The sequence below is a fragment of the Ahaetulla prasina genome, chromosome 4, assembly GCF_028640845.1.
Source record: "Ahaetulla prasina isolate Xishuangbanna chromosome 4, ASM2864084v1, whole genome shotgun sequence".
NCBI lineage: Eukaryota > Metazoa > Chordata > Lepidosauria > Squamata > Colubridae > Ahaetulla > Ahaetulla prasina.
Window position 1 is genome coordinate 33,544,948 of NC_080542.1, and position 19,274 is coordinate 33,564,221.

The 19,274-nt window shown below is 38.7% G+C and overlaps 2 protein-coding genes across 3 annotated transcripts in view; one reads left to right on the forward strand and one right to left on the reverse strand.

The window, feature by feature from the left end:
• The window catches only part of LOC131197514 (parathyroid hormone/parathyroid hormone-related peptide receptor-like), a 31,470-nt gene extending 23,723 nt beyond the window's left edge, over positions 1 to 7,747 (forward strand). Inside the window, exons 6-13 of the mRNA XM_058181669.1 lie at positions 205 to 394; positions 1,869 to 2,022; positions 2,633 to 2,693; positions 3,174 to 3,240; positions 4,012 to 4,106; positions 5,213 to 5,354; positions 5,439 to 5,480; positions 6,947 to 7,747. Coding sequence (XP_058037652.1) covers positions 205 to 394; positions 1,869 to 2,022; positions 2,633 to 2,693; positions 3,174 to 3,240; positions 4,012 to 4,106; positions 5,213 to 5,354; positions 5,439 to 5,480; positions 6,947 to 7,333 — 1,138 coding nt within the window. The 3' untranslated portion in view covers positions 7,334 to 7,747. The remainder of the gene's footprint in view (positions 1 to 204; positions 395 to 1,868; positions 2,023 to 2,632; positions 2,694 to 3,173; positions 3,241 to 4,011; positions 4,107 to 5,212; positions 5,355 to 5,438; positions 5,481 to 6,946) is intronic.
• A 946-nt stretch (positions 7,748 to 8,693) lies between these two features.
• DDX42 (DEAD-box helicase 42) overlaps positions 8,694 to 19,274 on the reverse strand; it is a 36,320-nt gene continuing 25,739 nt past the window's right edge. For both annotated transcript variants that reach the window (XM_058180039.1, XM_058180040.1), the window contains 7 exons: positions 16,257 to 16,304; positions 14,972 to 15,069; positions 14,549 to 14,825; positions 13,659 to 13,885; positions 12,264 to 12,374; positions 12,071 to 12,169; positions 8,694 to 10,866 (listed from right to left, as the gene is read on the reverse strand). In XM_058180039.1, coding sequence (XP_058036022.1) covers positions 10,192 to 10,866; positions 12,071 to 12,169; positions 12,264 to 12,374; positions 13,659 to 13,885; positions 14,549 to 14,825; positions 14,972 to 15,069; positions 16,257 to 16,304 — 1,535 coding nt within the window. In that variant the 3' untranslated portion in view covers positions 8,694 to 10,191. The remainder of the gene's footprint in view (positions 10,867 to 12,070; positions 12,170 to 12,263; positions 12,375 to 13,658; positions 13,886 to 14,548; positions 14,826 to 14,971; positions 15,070 to 16,256; positions 16,305 to 19,274) is intronic.

Genomic DNA, 19,274 nt, shown 5'->3' on the forward strand with positions numbered 1-19,274 from the left:
GTGAACTTTAACTCCCAGAATTCTCCAACCAACATGACTGGCTGAGGAATTCTGGGAATTGAAGTCCATACATCTCCACGGTTGAGAAACACTCAATATAGAAAGTAAAAAGAGAGAGAAGCTACATCACATATGTCTCCTTGGAAGAAAGACTAAATTAAAAATATAACTAATTAAACCTTTCCTGTATGTTGTGTATTAAAGGCGTCTTCACTGCAATCGGAACTATATCCATCTCCACCTTTTTGCCTCTTTCATCTGCCGAGCAGGGAGCATTTTTGTGAAAGATATAGTTTTATATTCTACCTTCCGACCAGAAGGACTGTTGAAAGGACAAGACCATGATTGGGATGCTGAAGAGCTGACCCTCACTTTGGGACCCAGAACCCAGTTGGTAAATTGCATGACAAAATAATTTCTTGGTCACCCCTTCCCCTCAATGATCTGACATTGCTTCAAGCAAATTTGTTTGGATCCTGTTGTTGAATAAACCACAGTAGTTGTGGGTCAAAGAAGCATGATCAGCTACACCCCCCCAAGCCCTGAGAGTGGGTTTGTTTCAATGAATGGTTCACTGGTAATTAATAGTTAAGTTACATTCCCCATAGTATGGGTTGAAAGGACAAGTCCTTATACTGTAGGTTCCTTTATTCATAAAGGCAGAAAAACAACAATAGAATCTTTCAAGCAATGTCCCCAGGTTGCACAATGAGTCCTACAAGTAGTTATTCCCAATGGGCAGTAAAAGTAAATTCGAAATAGCACAATTAATATAGTATACAAAATATGACAACTCATAGTATAGGTAATCCTCAACTTGTGATCGCAACTGAGTCCAAAATTTCTGTGGCTAAGTGAGACATTTGTTAAGTGAATTTTTCCCCATTTTACGACCTTTCTTAAAATAGTTACTAAGTGAATAACTGCAGTTGTTAAGTTAATAACACAGTTGTTAAGTGAATCTGGCTTCCCCATTGACTTTGCCTTTTAGAAAGTTGCAAAAAGTGATCACATGACCCTGGGACACTGCAAACATGCCAGTTGCCAAGCATCCAAATTTTGATCACAATACCATGGGGATACTGAAATGGTCGTAAGTGTGAAAACAGTCATGTTACTTTTTTCAGTGCCTTTGTAACTTTGAATGGTCACTAAGCAACATGTTGTAAGTCAAGGACTACCTGTATTTACCAGAACACCTTAACAGAAATTCTGCGTTCAGTACAGCAGTATCAGCAGTTGTGGTGATGCAGTGGTTAGAACGCAGTATTGCAGGCTAATTCTGCCAACTGCCAAGGGTTTGATCCTCACCAGCCCAAGATTGATTCAGCCTTCCATCCTTCCAAGGCTGATAAAATGAGGACATAGATTGTTGGGGGCAATAGGCTGACTCTGTGAACCATTTGGAGATGCTGTACAGCACTGTGAAGTATCAGTGTAAGGGCTATTGCTATCAAATGCTTGGAGTAAACTAGAAAAAGACATTAGACACTTTGCATGATCTTCTTGGCAGCTGCCTGACACTGAAGACAATATGTTAGAGGAAGCAGAGTTGAGTTTGATTCAATAAAACACTTTTAGAATTGAATAACTTGCACTGTATCTATAGGAACAGACAGGATTGCAAGAAACTGAAATATCAGAACCCAAAAGCAGCTACACACTCTTGGCTGTGCCAGTTTAGCTAAAAGGCATATGTGGTGTTAGATTGTGGGAGTGAAGAGACTGGAAACAGGTTTCAGACAACAGCTCTTTATTTGGCAACTATCTACAATCCAGCAGAGTATTCTTCCTGCTCAAACGACGGACCAGAGGGAAAACTATCAGGCTGTCAGTATCTAATGTGGCATGTTTCTCCATTCCTCCAGGCAGGTTGCAAAGTAGCAGTGACTGTCTTCCTTTATTTCCTGGCTACCAATCACTATTGGATCTTAGTGGAAGGCCTCTACCTCCACAGTTTAATCTTCATGGCTTTTCTGTCCAACAAAAGCTACTTGTGGGCCCTCACCCTCATTGGATGGGGTAAGAACAGTCCAGTTCACAAGTTATCCTCTGCTGTTATCCTTATCTTATCTATGATTCTGCAGATTGGATTAGTAGCTTAATGTAGAGACACTGAAGGATGCGGGTTTACTCCCCATCCTCAACATAAAAGGCTTTTAAACTCTTGTAATTTCAGCAGCAGCAAGGGAAATCCAAAAAGTCAAAGGGGCATCCCCCAACTGCGCAGTTAAAAGCACTGCTCCTTTTACATGTGTTACACGGGGTGAGGCTTTGATCACAAGGTCATGATTGTTGTTTTCTGAGCCCTCCCTCCAGAATGTCCCCGATTACTTCAGTTGAGCGCTTGGGCTACCAGAACCACCTCTGGTGCCTCTTACTAGTTTCTCTGCACTAACATTGTGAGCTCCCACCCACTCAGCATCAGATGAGGGATATCCTTTCCACTGCACTAGGTATTGTAGTCTCCCCTTAAGGAATCTCGAGTTCCCAACTTTTTACTATTTCTCTCACCCTTCAGGATGAAGGGATAGGTACGGTGTTATTTTGTTTTTCCCCTGGTGTCTTGTTAAGATATCACTGGAAACCCAGATCTCTTTCTGCTTGCTTTTCTTTTTCTTCTTCCTTTGAGGGTCACCTGCTGTCTTTGTATCCATCTGGGCTGGTGTAAGAGCATCTCTGGCAGATACACAGTACGTAGCTTCTACTTTGCTTACATCTTACCCTGAAAGATTGGAAGCAAACTACCCTTACCACAGTAGCAGGGAGGGAGTAAGGGTCTAGGGACTAGAGATTGAATCTCCAAATCTCAAATGGTACTCAAGGTGTGCATCCTGGGCATTTTCCTTAGAACCCACCAGGTTTTATGCCACTCCCATTTTTTTACACACATATAGACATGTGTAGATGGATGACATTTATATAATTGGCATCAATACAATAAAACAATGCACCAGCTTCCAGGATCATTTCTTTTAAATCCCTGAAGAAGGCTGTAAGCTTTCTTGGAAAGTAAACTCTTTTTCAAAAAGACTACCTGACCAGAAAAAGAGGAGGAAGAATGGTGGATACTAAAAAACATTTTCTGTGATTGTGGAAGAGTCGGGAGAGAGGGTAGGTCATATCCTCATTAAATAAACTTTTATGGCTGAATGCAAGTCTGTCTCTTTCAGATGCTGGGACCTAAGTGCTGGAAACATGAAATGGATCTACCAGGTCCCAATCTTAGCAGCGATCATGGTAAGAAGGGCAAAGAATGGCTGGGAGTTTTGTAATACATGTTTCCTGTGGCTGAATTACTAATCATATTTATAATAGTTTCAATTAGTTTTAAAATATCACGTGGCATCTTTCACAAATATCACTTCCTCTTAAGTTTTAAAGTGGTCCATTGGATCTGCATTGTTTACTAAGAATTAGGCCTTTCTGGAATTTTATTGATGCTCTTTGGGTTGTAAGTTGAAGCTGTATTTTTTAAAAATGTAGAGTTGTTCATTTCATAATTGTTTGAGATGGGAGTTAAATAGCCATCAAAATGTATTAATATACAGTATATAGGTAGTCTTCAACTTATGACCACAACTGAGTCCAGAATTTCCATTGCTAGACAAGGCAACTGTTAAGTTGTACCTGATCTTCTGACTTTTTTGCCACTATTGTTAAGTGCAGTTAACTACAGTTAAGCAAATCAGTCATTAAGCAAATCCAGTTTGCCCCATTAACTTGGCTTGTTGGAAGTCAGTCAGGAAGAGCCCAAATGGTGATCACATGACTCTGGAAGCTACCACCATTGTAAATACATGCCAGTGGTCAAACACCTGAATTTTGATGACTTGACTGTGGGGTTGCTGCAATAGTTGTAAGTACAAGGAAGAGTTGTAAAATCACTTTCTTTAGTGCCCTTGTAACTTTCAATGGTCAACAAACGAATGATTGTAAGTTAAGGATTATAAAGCAAGTAATTCCACTACTATATAAAACGTCGTCTCAATGTTTCTGTGTTGCTGGCAGGTGAACTTCTTTCTTTTCCTCAACATTGTGAGAGTACTGGCATCCAAATTATGGGAAACAAACACAGGGAAATTAGATCCACGACAACAGTACAGGTATGTATTTAGTCACAACAGAACTAGATTTTCTCTGTTAGTGCTGCAGTAAATTATTATTTCAGTTCTTTTAATTGAGAACGTTAATATCAATCTTGTTAACATTCTGGAATAAAATGGTCACTTCCATTTTCAACTATATTTTCATCAGTTTAGATTACTTAACAGCAAAAAAATTTTCAGATCCCACCTTCTGTGAAGTCAGAATGGTTTATCCTGCTGGCTCTCCACCAGTTCTTGCAACATCTTTATTTTTTTAAAAAGAAATCCCCTAAAATACCAAGAATTATTAAATAGACCCCAATTTATACTAACCACAATAGAATTGGATCTGGGGCAGGATTGGGTCATCTATGGACTGGATACTGATTCTCATTTCTAGCTCCCAAAGCAATGTAAAGCAGGCTGGGTGGGTTTGGGTGTGTATCTGTATATGTATGTGTATGTGTATGTGTATGTGTGTGTCTTGTAAGGGTTTTAAGTGGCAAAAAATGTACCTCTTAATAAAAACACAAACACCAGACCAAATTACCCCAGGGACAGTTTAAAGCATGCATCTCTCCCCTTTATCACTTCCCTGCAAGAGTGCAAATTCCAGTCTCATCCACTCAGGCAATCCTGTATAGAAGTGGGAACCAGTGACCGGTGTGAGAAATAAAACTTCCATATAAACCTCCATTTCTCTCACCGGTTCTGTGGAAAGAGCTTTTTCTATGGACCGGAAGGGGGCCTGGTGTTGCCTGCATCCCATGAATGGAGCCTTGCTTACTTGTGGGACCCGGTTTCTGGCATTCTGAGGGCTGGTGCCAGTTAACAGACCTGCTTTATAGATCAACATGAATGCTTTCCTGCAGTAGGATAACAAGTGCAGTCTTGGCTTCCTACTGTAATTGTTTCTTCAAGCTTCTAGTGCTTTTTAAGGATCAACCTTTCACTGGTCTTATTACCGTCAAGCATTCCATTTTGTTTATTTTAAACAAACTTCAGCTTCTGGGAGTTGAAGTCCACACATCTTAAAAGTTGCCAAGGTTGAAACACTTTTCTGGAGAACCAGGGGATGATATGATAGCAGAAATATACTCCCCCCTCCCTTCCGCTATTTTCAGAAAACTATTGAAGTCGACTCTAGTCCTGATGCCCCTCTTTGGTGTCCATTACATGGTGTTCATGGCTACGCCTTACACAGCTGTCTCCACCACACTTTGGCAGATACAGATGCATTATGAGATGCTCTTCAATTCTTTACAGGTGAGTTTTTGCTTATGAATCTTGCTTTTGAATCCTTCTGTCCCAACTAGTTCTGACTTTTGGTTTGTCTCTGTCTCTGGTTAGGGCTTCTTCGTGGCTCTAATTTACTGTTTTTGCAATGGTGAGGTAAGAACATGGATTTTGCAGCTATGTCTATGTAGGCACAAACATGAGCATGTGTATAAAATTGGCTTTTCTTTGCATGGATTTTCAAGTGCAGCCACCAATTTATTAACTCTATCACTTTATCTGACTTATATTTCTCTTCCAGAAAAATAATACCCCTTTGCATGAAATATTTACATTTCCCAAACGGAGCTTTGCCAAAAGCTCTGCTTTTTGGCCCGGGATCCTCTTTTCTGATTGACTAGTTGATTGCATATAATTTGTATTCCAACCCAACCATTAATCTTGAGCAGCTCACAATCCTAAAATGTAAAGTGTGAAAACCTTCACAAAGAAAACAATTTCAACATAACCCTAAAACTAACTACGGCCAGGGGGAAAAAAAACTCTATTCTCCAAAGTCTGCAGATTCTCAGTCATCCAGGTCATAGATGTACCAAAGGTGCTTTTTCAGGAGGCAATTGGACTTTCTTGTTTTTTCTTTGAAGATGTTTCACTTCTCATCCAAGAAGCTTCTTCAGCTCTAAACTTCCAAGTGCTTCAACGATCCTAAAATGATGCAAATGACCAGCTGTCTGCTAGGAATATAAATCCTTCCATTCTCCACTATCCTGTCAGAGCTGAAAAAGCTTCTTCGCTGAGAAGCAAAATGTCTTCAAAGAAAAAACAATAAAGTCCAGTTGCCTCCTGAAAAAGCACCTTTGGGACTATTATCCAAAGGCTGGGTAGGATATAAACTCCTTTTCTGAAGAATAACAGAAAGGGAACCATTCTGACCGGTGGGGGGGGGGAAGGGGAAGCTGATGTCTCACTCTGATCCAATAGATGACCTTTCTCAACAGTATTGTTAATCAACATGGAGAACAATACTGTATATGAGTCCTGTGGCATCCCACATAGGAGTAGCCAAGGATTTGACTTCCTACCTCCCCTCCCACGCTGACTAGACCTAGGTAATCATGGAGTAGAACTAATGTAACACAATGCCTCCAATCTTCACAGGCAGTCAAGAAATTTCAAGCCATGACATTTGATGTTGGGTCTTGCTTAATATTATGTACGAGTACAATAAATCATGCTTAATAAGCAATAAAACATAATTTAGTTTGCATGAGCTGAATCAAAAATGGCAATTGCATGTATCAGGCCTATACAAATCATGCTTATTTTTTAAAATACACACTAATCTTCACCTTTGACTTTTTTGAAAAACAAACCTTAAATATAACTTGGGGTAACATTCCATCCTAAGACTGTGATGGATTATCAAATTTGAAATTTAGGGCTAACTTTCCAAATTGGAAAAATAAATACATGTGGAGTTTTAAGAAAAAAGTGAAGAATTGTGGGTACCTGATAATTTGGGCCAAAGCTGCTTCTACCATATACCGTATTCAGAATTGAAAACAAGACACATGTTGAATTAGCCAAGCTACATTCCTTTGATGACCTGTCTCTATCTCTAGGTACAAGCTGAAATTAAAAAAGCTTGGTTCCGGAGAAATTTGCTACTGGATATAAAGCAGAAGACCCGTGTCACCAGCACAGGAGGAAGCTGTTATTATGGTGGCCTAGCATCCCATGCTACCAATAGCATCAGTCTAAGTATGGCCAGCTGGGGCACAGCCTCTGCAACAGCCATAGCTATACCTTTGGTTGCCAGAAATTGGCTTATGCAGTTAGCCAGCAGTGGTGCTACACTGGAATACTTTCCTGCTTCTTCCACTCTATATAACTGCTTGAGTCAAGAGATGATGCAGGAAGCTCCTGAGGAGATAATTAAGGCTTTGGTGGATTCTCCAGGTCTAGAAAAGAGTTCCTGCTTGAAAAAAGATATTGAGACCATGCTATAGAGATTAAAAACATGTCTATCCATAGTTAGCAAGTTGCTAAGATTGAATCCTGAGCTACTCATCATTGTAATGACTAGGGTTTATTATTGATATGAAAAGATTATTTATTAGCCATTTCTGACTGGTATTGTGTGCCTATAATTTTATCATGGCCCTAGAGGACTGCTCAGGGAGATAGGTAATGGCTAGCAAAATTGCACTATTTATTTCCAAACATTCTGATCGGCAAGACAGATCTGCCTTCGTACCCTTCATTTGCCACTTCAACCTCAGTAACAATGCTTATCTATATATTCTACCAGTGAAAAGCATTTGATTCTCTCACTTGTAATATTGCAGTACTCTTATTTTTCGTTTTAGGGCTCCAAGATTAAATAGGCAAAATTGTTAGCTAACATTTCGGCTAATTATAAGTAGAGAGTACTTTTTCATTCAACCAGTATGGAGTGAGAGAGAAGTAAATTTGTTCTTGATGTTCCACTGTATTCTTGTGTTGTAGTATAGTGAGAAATAAATGACAATGTTTCCTTCTAACATTGATTTGTTATTTAATTATCAATTCTACATCAGTGATATACAATGGATTTTTAAAAAACATACTATATGGAAGTTTGTTCCATTTTTCAACAAATCATTCCTCCCAACATGACAGTAACTATTCTTGAAGACAACTGATTATTCTGCCAAACTACTGTGGATTGTACAATGAATGAAACAAGCATTGATCCAACAGCGTATTCAATATACTTTTAGCAAGTACACCTTACTAGTCTACTTGTATTTGGAAATGCAGTCTTCAAGGTGATCTAAAAGAAAAACAGCTGGTAGGAAAACGTATGGTTAAACCTTCTGTATGAGGCACAGAACTTCAGTTAATGTGACAAGGAGTATATTACAAAAGCCAGCCAGTATCTCTTAAGGATCCCAGTTTGATTTCATAATATCAATTAGAACAATCAAGTATTTTGCACCTTCAAAACTCATTTGGGATAAAAGAATAGCTAAACTAAAGACCATCCAAAACAATTATACTAGTAATAAAACATTTATTAGAAGAAAACATGGAAAGTAAAGGACATGGCATGTCACAGAATCTTAACACAGTTTCAGATATATCTTCATAAAAATGCAAAGCAAGAACATATTTCAACAAACAAGATATTTTTTCCTATTCCTCTGGGAAAAGAAGTTTAAGAACATGCAATTAAAAATACCAAGCAAAACATTTCGCATTAACTTTCCAGAGGTGTATGACAGTCATTTAGAAAAAAAGTTTTGCACAGGTCCTCATGTCTGCTTCTTCAAAAAATCATTCCCAAATGTACAAGGTTTAAGCTTCCCACCCACCCACCCACCCACCCCCAATCGCAGAAACTTGATACATGAAAGGTGCCTCTCCACCACACTCGTGAATCTAATCTTGGGGGTATAAGGAAGAACAACTTTGCAAACACCCACAAAGTAGCAAACAAAAGATCCTAAATGAATATTGCTGAGAACAAAATTAATCCTACTTGCTTCCTATGTTTTCATAGCTGCATGCATGGTCTGTCTTTTCTATTCAAGGTTAATGTAGCTTCAAGAATCTATGCTTGTTAACAAGCCGATATAAGTAAACCTGAATCATTCCTAGATAAAGAGAGGCTTCAGCCTAAGTAAACGTCTGCTACAATTACCAGTTTTATTGTGCACTTTAATCTCTGCTTCTGCAAGGAAGCTTTTGAAATATAAATGATAGGATGTTGCATAGATTAACATGGAGATTTCCATTTGTCCCAGGAAATGTGTTTTATTCTACACACTATTGTAATTGCACTAAATCAAAGGAGTCAAATTCCAGCCGAAGACATTGTCTTATCTAGTTTACATACAAAGGGGAAAGTGGCATTATTGCCTAAATATCTGCTGTGTAGTCTTTCCACATCTAAGAAACAATTCTAATTCTTTCTTCTTTAGCTACAATCATGCAGATACTATTAAGTGAATATAAAAGATTGAGGAAGTAATCTGCATCTGTTGCCTTAACTGCTGAAACTACTGACAACTGACAAAACAAACATACAAACATACATACATACATACAAACAAAAGGAAATCAAACCTGATATTCAGTAATTCAAAATGGAAGGGATTTAAATTAATCAGTGCTATTTCATCAGATGAAAAGTAGAGAGAGCAGCTGAAAGACTAATACAAGCCATAAGGAAGCAGCAGGCTTTCCATGCATGATCCAAGATGGTGGTGTAAAAGAGCTAATTCCATTCTCTTCCATCCTCGATTTCTGCCAAAAGGATCATCACACCTTTACAATGTCTGCTGGTTTATCAGTTTGATTTACTTTCAAACAGTCCGTGAACTGTGCCTACGCGTGAAATTAAAAAAAACGGAACTAAGGATCCATGCCTGGGCACCGACAGCCACTATAGCCAGAAGAAAAATGTGTAAAGCATTCTTCTTGTACAAATTAAAAGGGTGGATGGGTAGGTACACCACCTAAACAAGTCACTTTCTATCAAGTCTATAATGAGGAAATTAAAATATACCCTACCCCATTTATTCCTATGTTTAGAAATATTTAGTTTTTTTAAAAAATCACAAATTCTTCCAAAGAATAAAACCACTCTGGATGGACGGATTTTTCAAAGGCAGAGCATGAAGAAATTACATTTAAAAAGGAAATTTCTTTTGACCAAAGCATAAAATCGATGTGGTGTTAAGGGAAGTTGGTTAATATTGGATGTACTGAGTCAGGCTTCATTGGGAAATGCTATTGTCCATTCTTATCCTTCCAAATAGCCACTTCTGGTACTGAGACCTTTCTTAGAAACACTTTGCCATTTGAGGGGAAGCACAGATGCTTAACTATCCCACCGACTTTTCTTGCGCTTGGGGGGTTCAGGAACTGCAAAACCATCTGTCTTGCTGTTGTCTCGATTGCTGCTTTCTTTCTTGCTCTCATTATTCCTATTTTCAATATTTCTGTTTTCACTGTTGTTCCGGTCATTGTTGTTCCGGCTGTCTCCGTTATTTCTGGGGTCTCCATGGCGACTATTGCTGCTGCTCCCACCTCCAGAATGTCGGCCTTCACTGTGTCTATGGCTATCCCCATGGCGGTTTTCTCCATGGCGGTAGCCTTCCCCATGGCGCTGGCCGTCACTATGGCGACTGCTATCTCCATGGCGCTGGCTGTCACTATGACGACTGCTACCCCGATTGTCATTGTATCTTTCCCTGCCTCCACTGTTGCTTTCTCTGTTGTTGTTGATGGCATTTGCACTATTGTAACCCTGAATGCCTGCACCTGGAAAGCTAGAGATGCTGTTTAAATTTCCAGAACTTGTGAAACCTGGGATACCTTTTGCTAAACCTGACACTGCTATGGGACTGTCAGGTTTTGCTGAGTTCTGCTGGGCTGAATTTGTTGGCACAGAGTTTAAGCTGCCTGCACTGGTCCAACCACTGGCACCTGCTGAAGAACTTCCCGTCTTCTGGTTGCTAAAGCTGGCAGCAACAAAATGGCTCTTATACTGGGACTACAAGAGAAAAAAACATTATAGTAAATATAATATTCATAAAATTTCTCAAAGCAACATGGGCCTCTTCTTTAAACACCAATTAAAACTGGAGACTGAGAGTTGAATGGGATGAGCTTCTGCTCAGTAGTCAGAAATCACTGACTTGCACTTCTTTCTTGACTTAGAATAAGAGACTTTTCCAAGACCTTGGAGGTCTTCTAGTCCAACCCCCGGCTCAGGCAAGAAACCCTCTACCATTTCAGACAAATGGTTGTCCAATCTCTTCTTAACAACTTCCAGTGTTGGAGCACTCACAACTTCTGGAGGCAAGTTGTTCCACTAATTAATTGTTCTAACTGTCAGGAAATTTCTCTCATTGATTATTTTTCATCCATTGCTTCTTGTCCCACTCTAGGTGCTTTGAAGAATAGCTTGACTTTCTCTCCTTTGTGGCAACCCCTGAGATATTGGAACACTGCTATGATGTCACCCCAGCCCTTCTTTTCATTAAACTAGACATACCCGATTCCAGTAACCGTTCTTTTTGTTTTAGTATCCAGTCCCCTAATCATCTTTGTTGCTCTTCTCTCACTCTTTCTAGAGTTTCAACATCTTTTTTACATCGTGGCGACCAAAACTGGATGCAGTATTCCAAGTGTGGTCTTACCAAGGCATTATAAATTGGTATTTACACTTCATGTGATCTTGATTCTACCCATTAATTGGCTTTTTTTGGCAACTGCAGCACACTGCTGGCTCATATTTAAGTGACTGTCCATTAGGACTCTAAGATCCCTCTCACAGTTACTACTATTGAACCAGGTGCCAACAATACTATACCTGCACATTTTGTTTTTCTTGCCTAAATGTAAACTCTTACTTTTTTCACTACTGAATTTCATTTTGTTAGATAGCACGCTATGTTCAAGTCTGTCAAGATCCTTCTGTATCTTAAGCCTATCTTCTGGAGTGTTGACTAAGGAACCTGTTTTGATTTGTGGGGTGGGGTGGGGTGGGGAATTTTTAGGTGGCGCTTAGTCCCCCTTGCAGCCCTTAAGTTTTCATGCAATAATTTGAATTAGCAGGATTTGCTTCTTCATAGATAACCTGGTACAAATAGGAGGCACTGAGTTTCAAAGACTAAAAGGCCATCTTGGAGTGAAAATCCTGATGGTAGAATGAGGGCAATGAGATTTTAATATGGGGTCCCTTTCATACTAACCTGAAATGCTGCTTTCATTGCAGATAACCTGTCCCCCATTGCTCCTGAGGATGGCTTATATGCTTCATAGTTGACCATTACACTGTTGTTTCCCCGATCCTATGACACAAAGTTGCATTGTTGAACTGAGGCAGAAGTCTTGGGCATGCGTAGTAGCAATAAATATGTTTGTTATATAGGCATCAATGCTTACCACATTCTCTGATCCTAAGCCAGGCCGCTCACGGTATCCCAGGCCACCACCACCAATATTTAGCTTCTTGCCTTTCCCTCCCTTGAAACGCGATTTCCTGAACCAAGCATTCTGGGAAAGAAAATTGTGACAATAAAAAATGTTGGTTTTCCAATATGTCAGCACATTATTGTGTTTTATATATTCCGGCTACTCTGGCAAGTAAGAAAGTGAAAGCAAAACTGCAGATGCTCTTTGCATTCTCTAAGTTCCGACTTCAATAAACCCAGTTTTATATAAACATTTCAATATAATACATCTAATATTTTTGTTATACACTTCCATAGCTCTATTCTTAGGACCCTGCTTTAGAATAGCTTCAATTTTCCATCTCTGCAGTAGTTCTTTCTATAATCTGCTTTCCCTTCTGCTGACCCAACACTACATGGCTATCAATAACAAATCAGTGAGTCAAATTTACAATTCCTTCTCACCCCTTCACTTTTCTTTAATGTTGCTCACTGGCTTATGATAAGAAAAATGACAAATGCACCTCTGTGAAGGGTCTCATGTGAGAATATGCTGGCTTCCTTTTTTATAGTTTTTTTCCTCTCTTCTACCTGTTCCTGTTTATGCATATAGGTGAGCTATAGAGCAAGAACCAGTTAATTACGAATGCTGTAATGGCTATCTAGCCTCCTCCTTCCTCATTAATCCCCAAAATACCATTGGTAATTACTGAATATATGTTGGCTTGGGGGATACTGGGTTTAATTCTGACTTATGCAAATATCAAATTAATCAATGCTTTCCGTAACAGAACAGTTATGCAAGTTGAAGAGTGCCTATAATTAAATTAAATGCACCTCCCATATAGTCAATTAAAATATAATTATTATTATTACATCATAAATATAATCATAACACATGTAGATAAATCCTTTCCATTTGAACTCATCAAAACTTTTAATGTGGCAAGTTTTCAAGTGGACATGCTGTCCAATAACTTTGTCCAATATTTTTAGATTATGCATCACCATTTCTACAACTGTGTCAGTTAATACAGTCAATGTTGATCAATGTTCAAACTCAGGGGTCCCCAACCCCCAGTCCATGGACCATTGTGGATGGGCCATGCAAATGGTGGATGACCGCGTTCAAACTCCATTTGTGCAAGTGGTGGGTATGCATGCAAAATCATCCCCTCTCCCCCATTGCTGCTGGTCCACAGAGCTGGAAAAGTTGAGGACTGCTATTCTACCTTTCCCCTAAGTTTTTTTTGGAACAGACAAAATATATAGTAAAATTTCAAGTAAATTTACTCCATCTTACTTTAAATTTATAACCTACACTTCTTATAGTTACTGTATTCACAACTATGTGCTTCAAAAAAGAAAAAGAAAGCACAGATTTTACCTGCATAGCTAAATCCAAAAGTTCTTTTGAAACGTGCTGATTGGCTCCTTCCAAATTCCGAACAAGATCTCCAGCAAAGTTGCTATCTTTCTGAGTCAACAAGGTGTAGGCCACACCCTTTTCCCCTGCTCTACCAGTACGACCAATTCGGTGAGTATGAGTATCAATATCGCGAGCCACGTCATAATTGATCACAGTCTTAATGGAAGGAATATCCAGACCACGAGCTAGATAAAAACATTTCAGTTATAAGATTGGAAGTCAAGAATGCAATTCTCAAATGCTTGTCTTTAAAAAAAACTATTTCATTTCACCACTTTCAATTTTAGAAATGATTCTCAGCTATGCTTTTCTATGCAAATCACTACTGATATATGCTTTAATGTTAAAGCAATACTTAAGAGAAAAAAGGGGAACATATCTATTTTTATATCCCTCTTTTTAAATATGTCTTACTCTTTTTTTCAGACTTTCACATCTCTAATTACAGATCTAAAGTTATTTTTCCTAAGCTTGGAATAATGAGACTGAACTGAAATTCAAATTCTGCTAATAAAGGGAAGGAAAGGGAGGGAAGAAACATTCACTATAGATTTAATTCTGTGTATCCCGCTACCCCATAACCCAAAATACCATCAAAATGGAAAAACAGCATTTTTGAATCCTTGCTATCATTTCAATAGTAACACGAATATGTTAATTTCAAACAATGTATTTAATGAGTGCCCCCCTTTCAATCTCTTTCACAGAAATACATTTTCTAATGTCTTTATGAATGCATATAAATATAAATTATATAAAGCAAAGAAGCCATACTGATTGTGGGGAGGGATAAAAGGATTCTTTAAGAAACAATTTCTATATCTTTTAAATCCGGCTTGCAATTTTACCAGCCACATCTGTAGCAACCAGAACTGGAAAGGTCCCTTTCTTGAAATCTGAAATGACTTTGTTCCTTTCACTCTGGTCCATATCACCATGCAGGAGCCCTAGACTGTGCCCCTCCTGTTTAAGATTGTTGGCCAATTCTTCTGCATTTGCCTTCTTGGTGACAAAAAGGAGGACACTCCCTGAAGAAGTGAATTCCACTAGACGACCAGTCAGCCAGTTCCATTTATTTGGACCAGAGCTGAGGATCTCCACAATTTGAGTGATATCTTCATTTGCCTGTTTGGGGGAGCAAGGTGAATAGAGGACATTAGAATATAAAGCAAATATTTGCAAGCAAGACTAAGCAGGGGAATATGCAACCTTAAGACTTACCTTTTTATTAATGGTTTCATACAAAGAATTATTTTAGAAGGGGAATTTACCTCTCCAATATCTCCCTGCACCACTCGAATTGGATCAATCAGAATATCCCTGGCCAGTTTCTCAATCTTCTTCCGAAAAGTTGCACTGAACAGAAGAGCTGTTAAGTCAGAAATGTAATGATTATATCATATACCCAAAGAGATACCGGAACACAAGCTCTCCATTAAAGCAAGTCCCTTGGAATATAGACACAATAGCTGGATTCACAGACTACATCAAGAATACAGTGTGTTATAGGAATTGTGGTTTACAAATCAAACAGCAAGTTTAACTCGTTTCTAAACAAAACCCAAATGAATCACATTGTGTAGTACAATGTGTGAACCAATGGCCACACAATGATGCAGGTAATTCTGCACATATTCAGAGACATAAAACAACATTCTTCGCTCACACCCATTAGCAGTCATAACAAAATTTATCATACGTAATATACTAACTTCTGAAACACTACAGCACTGTTTACCAATAAGTCCTCATTCAATGTTGGTGGTTTCTTACTGAATTAAATGAGTAACCAAATTAAGATATTAAGTAGAATTTAGCTTCAAACACAAGAATAGACAGTTTGTGATATTTAAAAGTTTCTTCTGCTAAAATCAGTAGCAGTTTTGTATCATTTTGATGCAAGAAACACAGAAATGTATACTAGGTAACAGTCTTAATGTAGCTTGAAAAGAGAAATGAAAAGAAAAAGAAAAAGAAAAAAGAGAACTTCCCTAAAAGTCAAAGGGACAATGAAAACTACAACCACATTGACTTCTGTGGAATGGCTTTATATATTGTGTATCATTATACTATGTGTTGCTGCCTTCACCTCTTCCCCAAAACAATGAACACAGCAGGCCCAAGGACCACCAAAAGTTTGCTGTTCTGGCTGTAAAACTCTGAAACAGAGAAACCTATTTATGATCTATTTTACCTAGAACAATTCCTAATCTTTGCTGTTCAAGATGGTTGCTAGTTCCCTACTTTCCATGCTTACATATATGTGTGAAGAGGGAGAAATAGATTTCCTTGTCTGAAGCCCATTCAGACAAAACTTTAGACAATAGGGAAAAAAATGAAATCAGAGAAAGATGGGGAAATCAGATGTAAGAAAATATGGGGGTGGTGGTGAGTGTTTTCTCTTGCTTAAAAGTTGTGTGTAATGCATTTGATATCTAGCCCATTCTATTTGTAAATCTAGGTATGGTTTGATGACTTGAATTAATATTAACAGAGAAGTCTAACTCCCCTGAATTATTTTTTCAGAAATCTTGCATTAAAAAAGCCCATACTCACTCTGTCTTTCAGGGCGGACATGACTGGCAATTGATCGGACCTGATACTCTGAAGAAAAAAGAACAAAATCCAGTGAAAAGCATCACCCTCTGAACCATACCCAATATAGTCTCAATAAATTAATATATATACATACATACATACAGATATATTGATATAGACAGAATGTGCAAAATTCCAGAAAACCTTTTTATATTTTTATTGAAATCTTAGATATTATAAGAGAAAACAAATTTTGGTAAGCCTGTAAAATAAAAGTGTGTTGGAGAGGATATACCTAGACAGGTAGTTCTCTATTTACAACAGTTCATTTAGTGACCATTTAAAGTTACAACAGCACTGAAAAAATGACTTATGACCATTTTGCACCTATTCAGCATCCCAGTCAGATAATCAAAATTTGGGTGCTTGGCAAGTGACTCTTATTTATAACAGTTGCAGTGTCCCAGTGTCATGCAATCAACTTTTGCAACCTTCTTACGAGCAAAGTCAATGGGGAAGCCAGATTCACTAACAACAGTGTTACTAACTTAACAACTGCAGTGATTCACTTAACAACTGTAACAAGAAAGGTTGTAAAATGGAACAAAATTCACTTAACAAATGTTTCGCTAAGCAACAGAAATTTTGGGCTCAATTGTGGTCGTAAATCGAGGACTACCTGTATATCTGTATTTCCATCGTTAAGTCACGATGGTCATAGGTTAAGGCATTTACGTGGCCAAGCTTAATTTTATGACTTTTTTGCAATGTTCATTAAGTAAATTCCCTGGTCATTAAACAAATAGAAACTGCAGAATGCTACGACCAGCCATAAAAGTGAGTTGATTGCCAAGTGCCAAAAATGAAGTCATGTGACCCTGGAGTATGTATGCAGTTATTAAAACTCTGGAATTGAGTCATAAGTAGCTTTTCAGGGAGCAGGGGTTCTTCATAACTTCAAATGGTCATTAAGCAACCATTTGTTAAGCAAGAGTTAGTTTAGTTTAGTTTAGTTTATTTAGACTTTTATACAGCCCTTCTCCCGAAGCATTCAGGGCGGTTCACAGCCAAAGTAAAAACAACACAATATATACAATAAAAACAGTGATAAAAATCTCATTAGACATCAGGCCAGATTAAAAACTATTAAGACATAAAAACCCCAAATTAAATCAAAATCTTAAAACTGCTAAAAATTTATTTTTAAAATTTCTATGCCAATCCTGCGCGAACGAATAGGTAGGTCTTCAACTCACGGCGAAAGGTCCGAAGGTCAGGTAGTTGTCGTAGTCCTGGGGGAAGTTCATTCCAGAGGGTGGAAGCCCCCACAGAGAAGGCCCTTCCCCTGGGGGCTGCCAGCCGACATTGTTTAGCGGACGGCACCCTGAGGAGTCCCTCTCTGTGAGAGCGCACGGGTCGGTGGGAGGTAATCGGTAGCAGTAGGCGGTCCCGTAAATAACCCGGTCCTAAGCCATGGAGCGCTTTGAAGGTAGTAACCAAAACTTTGAAGTGCACTGAAAGACCACAGGTAGCCAATGCAGTCTGCGCAGGAGCGGTGTTACATGGGAGCCACGACCGGCTCCCTCTATCACCCGCGCAGCTGCATTCTGAACCAACTGAAGTCTCCGGGTGCTCTTCAAGGGGAGCCCCATCTAGAGAGCATTGCAGTAATCCAAGCGAGAGGTAACCAGAGCATGAGTGACTGTGCATGGGGCATCCCGGTCTAGGAAGGGGCGCAACTGGCGAATCAGGCGGACCTGATAAAATGCCCTCCTGGAGACGGTCGTCAAATGATCTTCAAAAGACAACCGCCCATCCAGGAGAATGCCCAAGTTGCGCACCCTTTCCATCGGGGGGAGTAATCCAGAGTAAACCTCCAGACCAAAGAACCTTTACAAAGAATGGAAAGCAATATCATTATGATTGCTAAACGTCCAGCTGAATGAATAAACGTATTACACAAGGCCTGAATGAATGATTTAGATCTCAGAATTCTACGTTAATTTTTCTGTTTTTAAAACATAGAACAGCTCAGTAAACTCTGTCTTGAACGGATGCTGATATATTTGAGTAAATAAACTATGGACATTTTAATGCCAATTAACTAGTGTTAATTAATTTCTGAGCCTTTATGTTTTTTTAATTTTTAAATCATAAAGGTAACGTTTTCTCTGAGCAATCACAAGGCTCAACTTCTGACACTGCCATCTTTAACAGGAATTCTACAAAAATAAAACAGAAAAACTGTAGCGTAAGGAAAACAAAATCCCTGAAATCCATAGCTAACCATGTATGTGTTGAAAGATACACCTGGCGGGGCGTGGCCATGACCGTGGTGGGGTAAGGACCTTTCCTTCACTTCACAGGGCTTAATAATGAAGATTTATGAGGATTAATGCTGTTTGGAATGCACCGTTATGGATGAAAGTTAATAAATCATGAAGTGGAAGTGTTAATAGCCCAGCAGACTGAATTTAAAACTGGTAGGTCATTTGAAACTGCTTGAATTAAGGAGTTTTTACTGCGTGGAATGACCGAACTGGCAGACACGATGAGTTTGGAATAAACTGCTGTCTTTTGCTTTCCTTATTATAATTATCGTGTTCTGTGTTAAATGCTGAGGCTAAGGAATATCAAAGACTGAATTTGCTAATGAGAAGAATTTTAATTGAAGAGATCGATCTTTTGTGCTGGACTGACTAGCTGAAGAAGATTTTATTAGGTGGATAATTTTTTTTTATTATTATTTTTCTTTTGAGAGGAAATTAATAGCTTGTTTATATTATAGAAAACAAAAAAAGGACTTTGTTTTGAAGTTCAAGCTGGTTTTTTCTTCTTCTCTGCCGACGTGGAGAAAAAATGGCGCTGATTAAGCTGTGAGGTAATTGTGTTTCTTTGTGGAGTGAATATGACTCATAAGTTACTGATAAGCTACTAACGAGTGCAAATAAGCCGTTTCGCTTCAATTAAAAGATTGTCGTCCTTGATCTTCATCAAGACCCTCTGTAAAATTGGTTTGACTGCTGTCCTTTGATC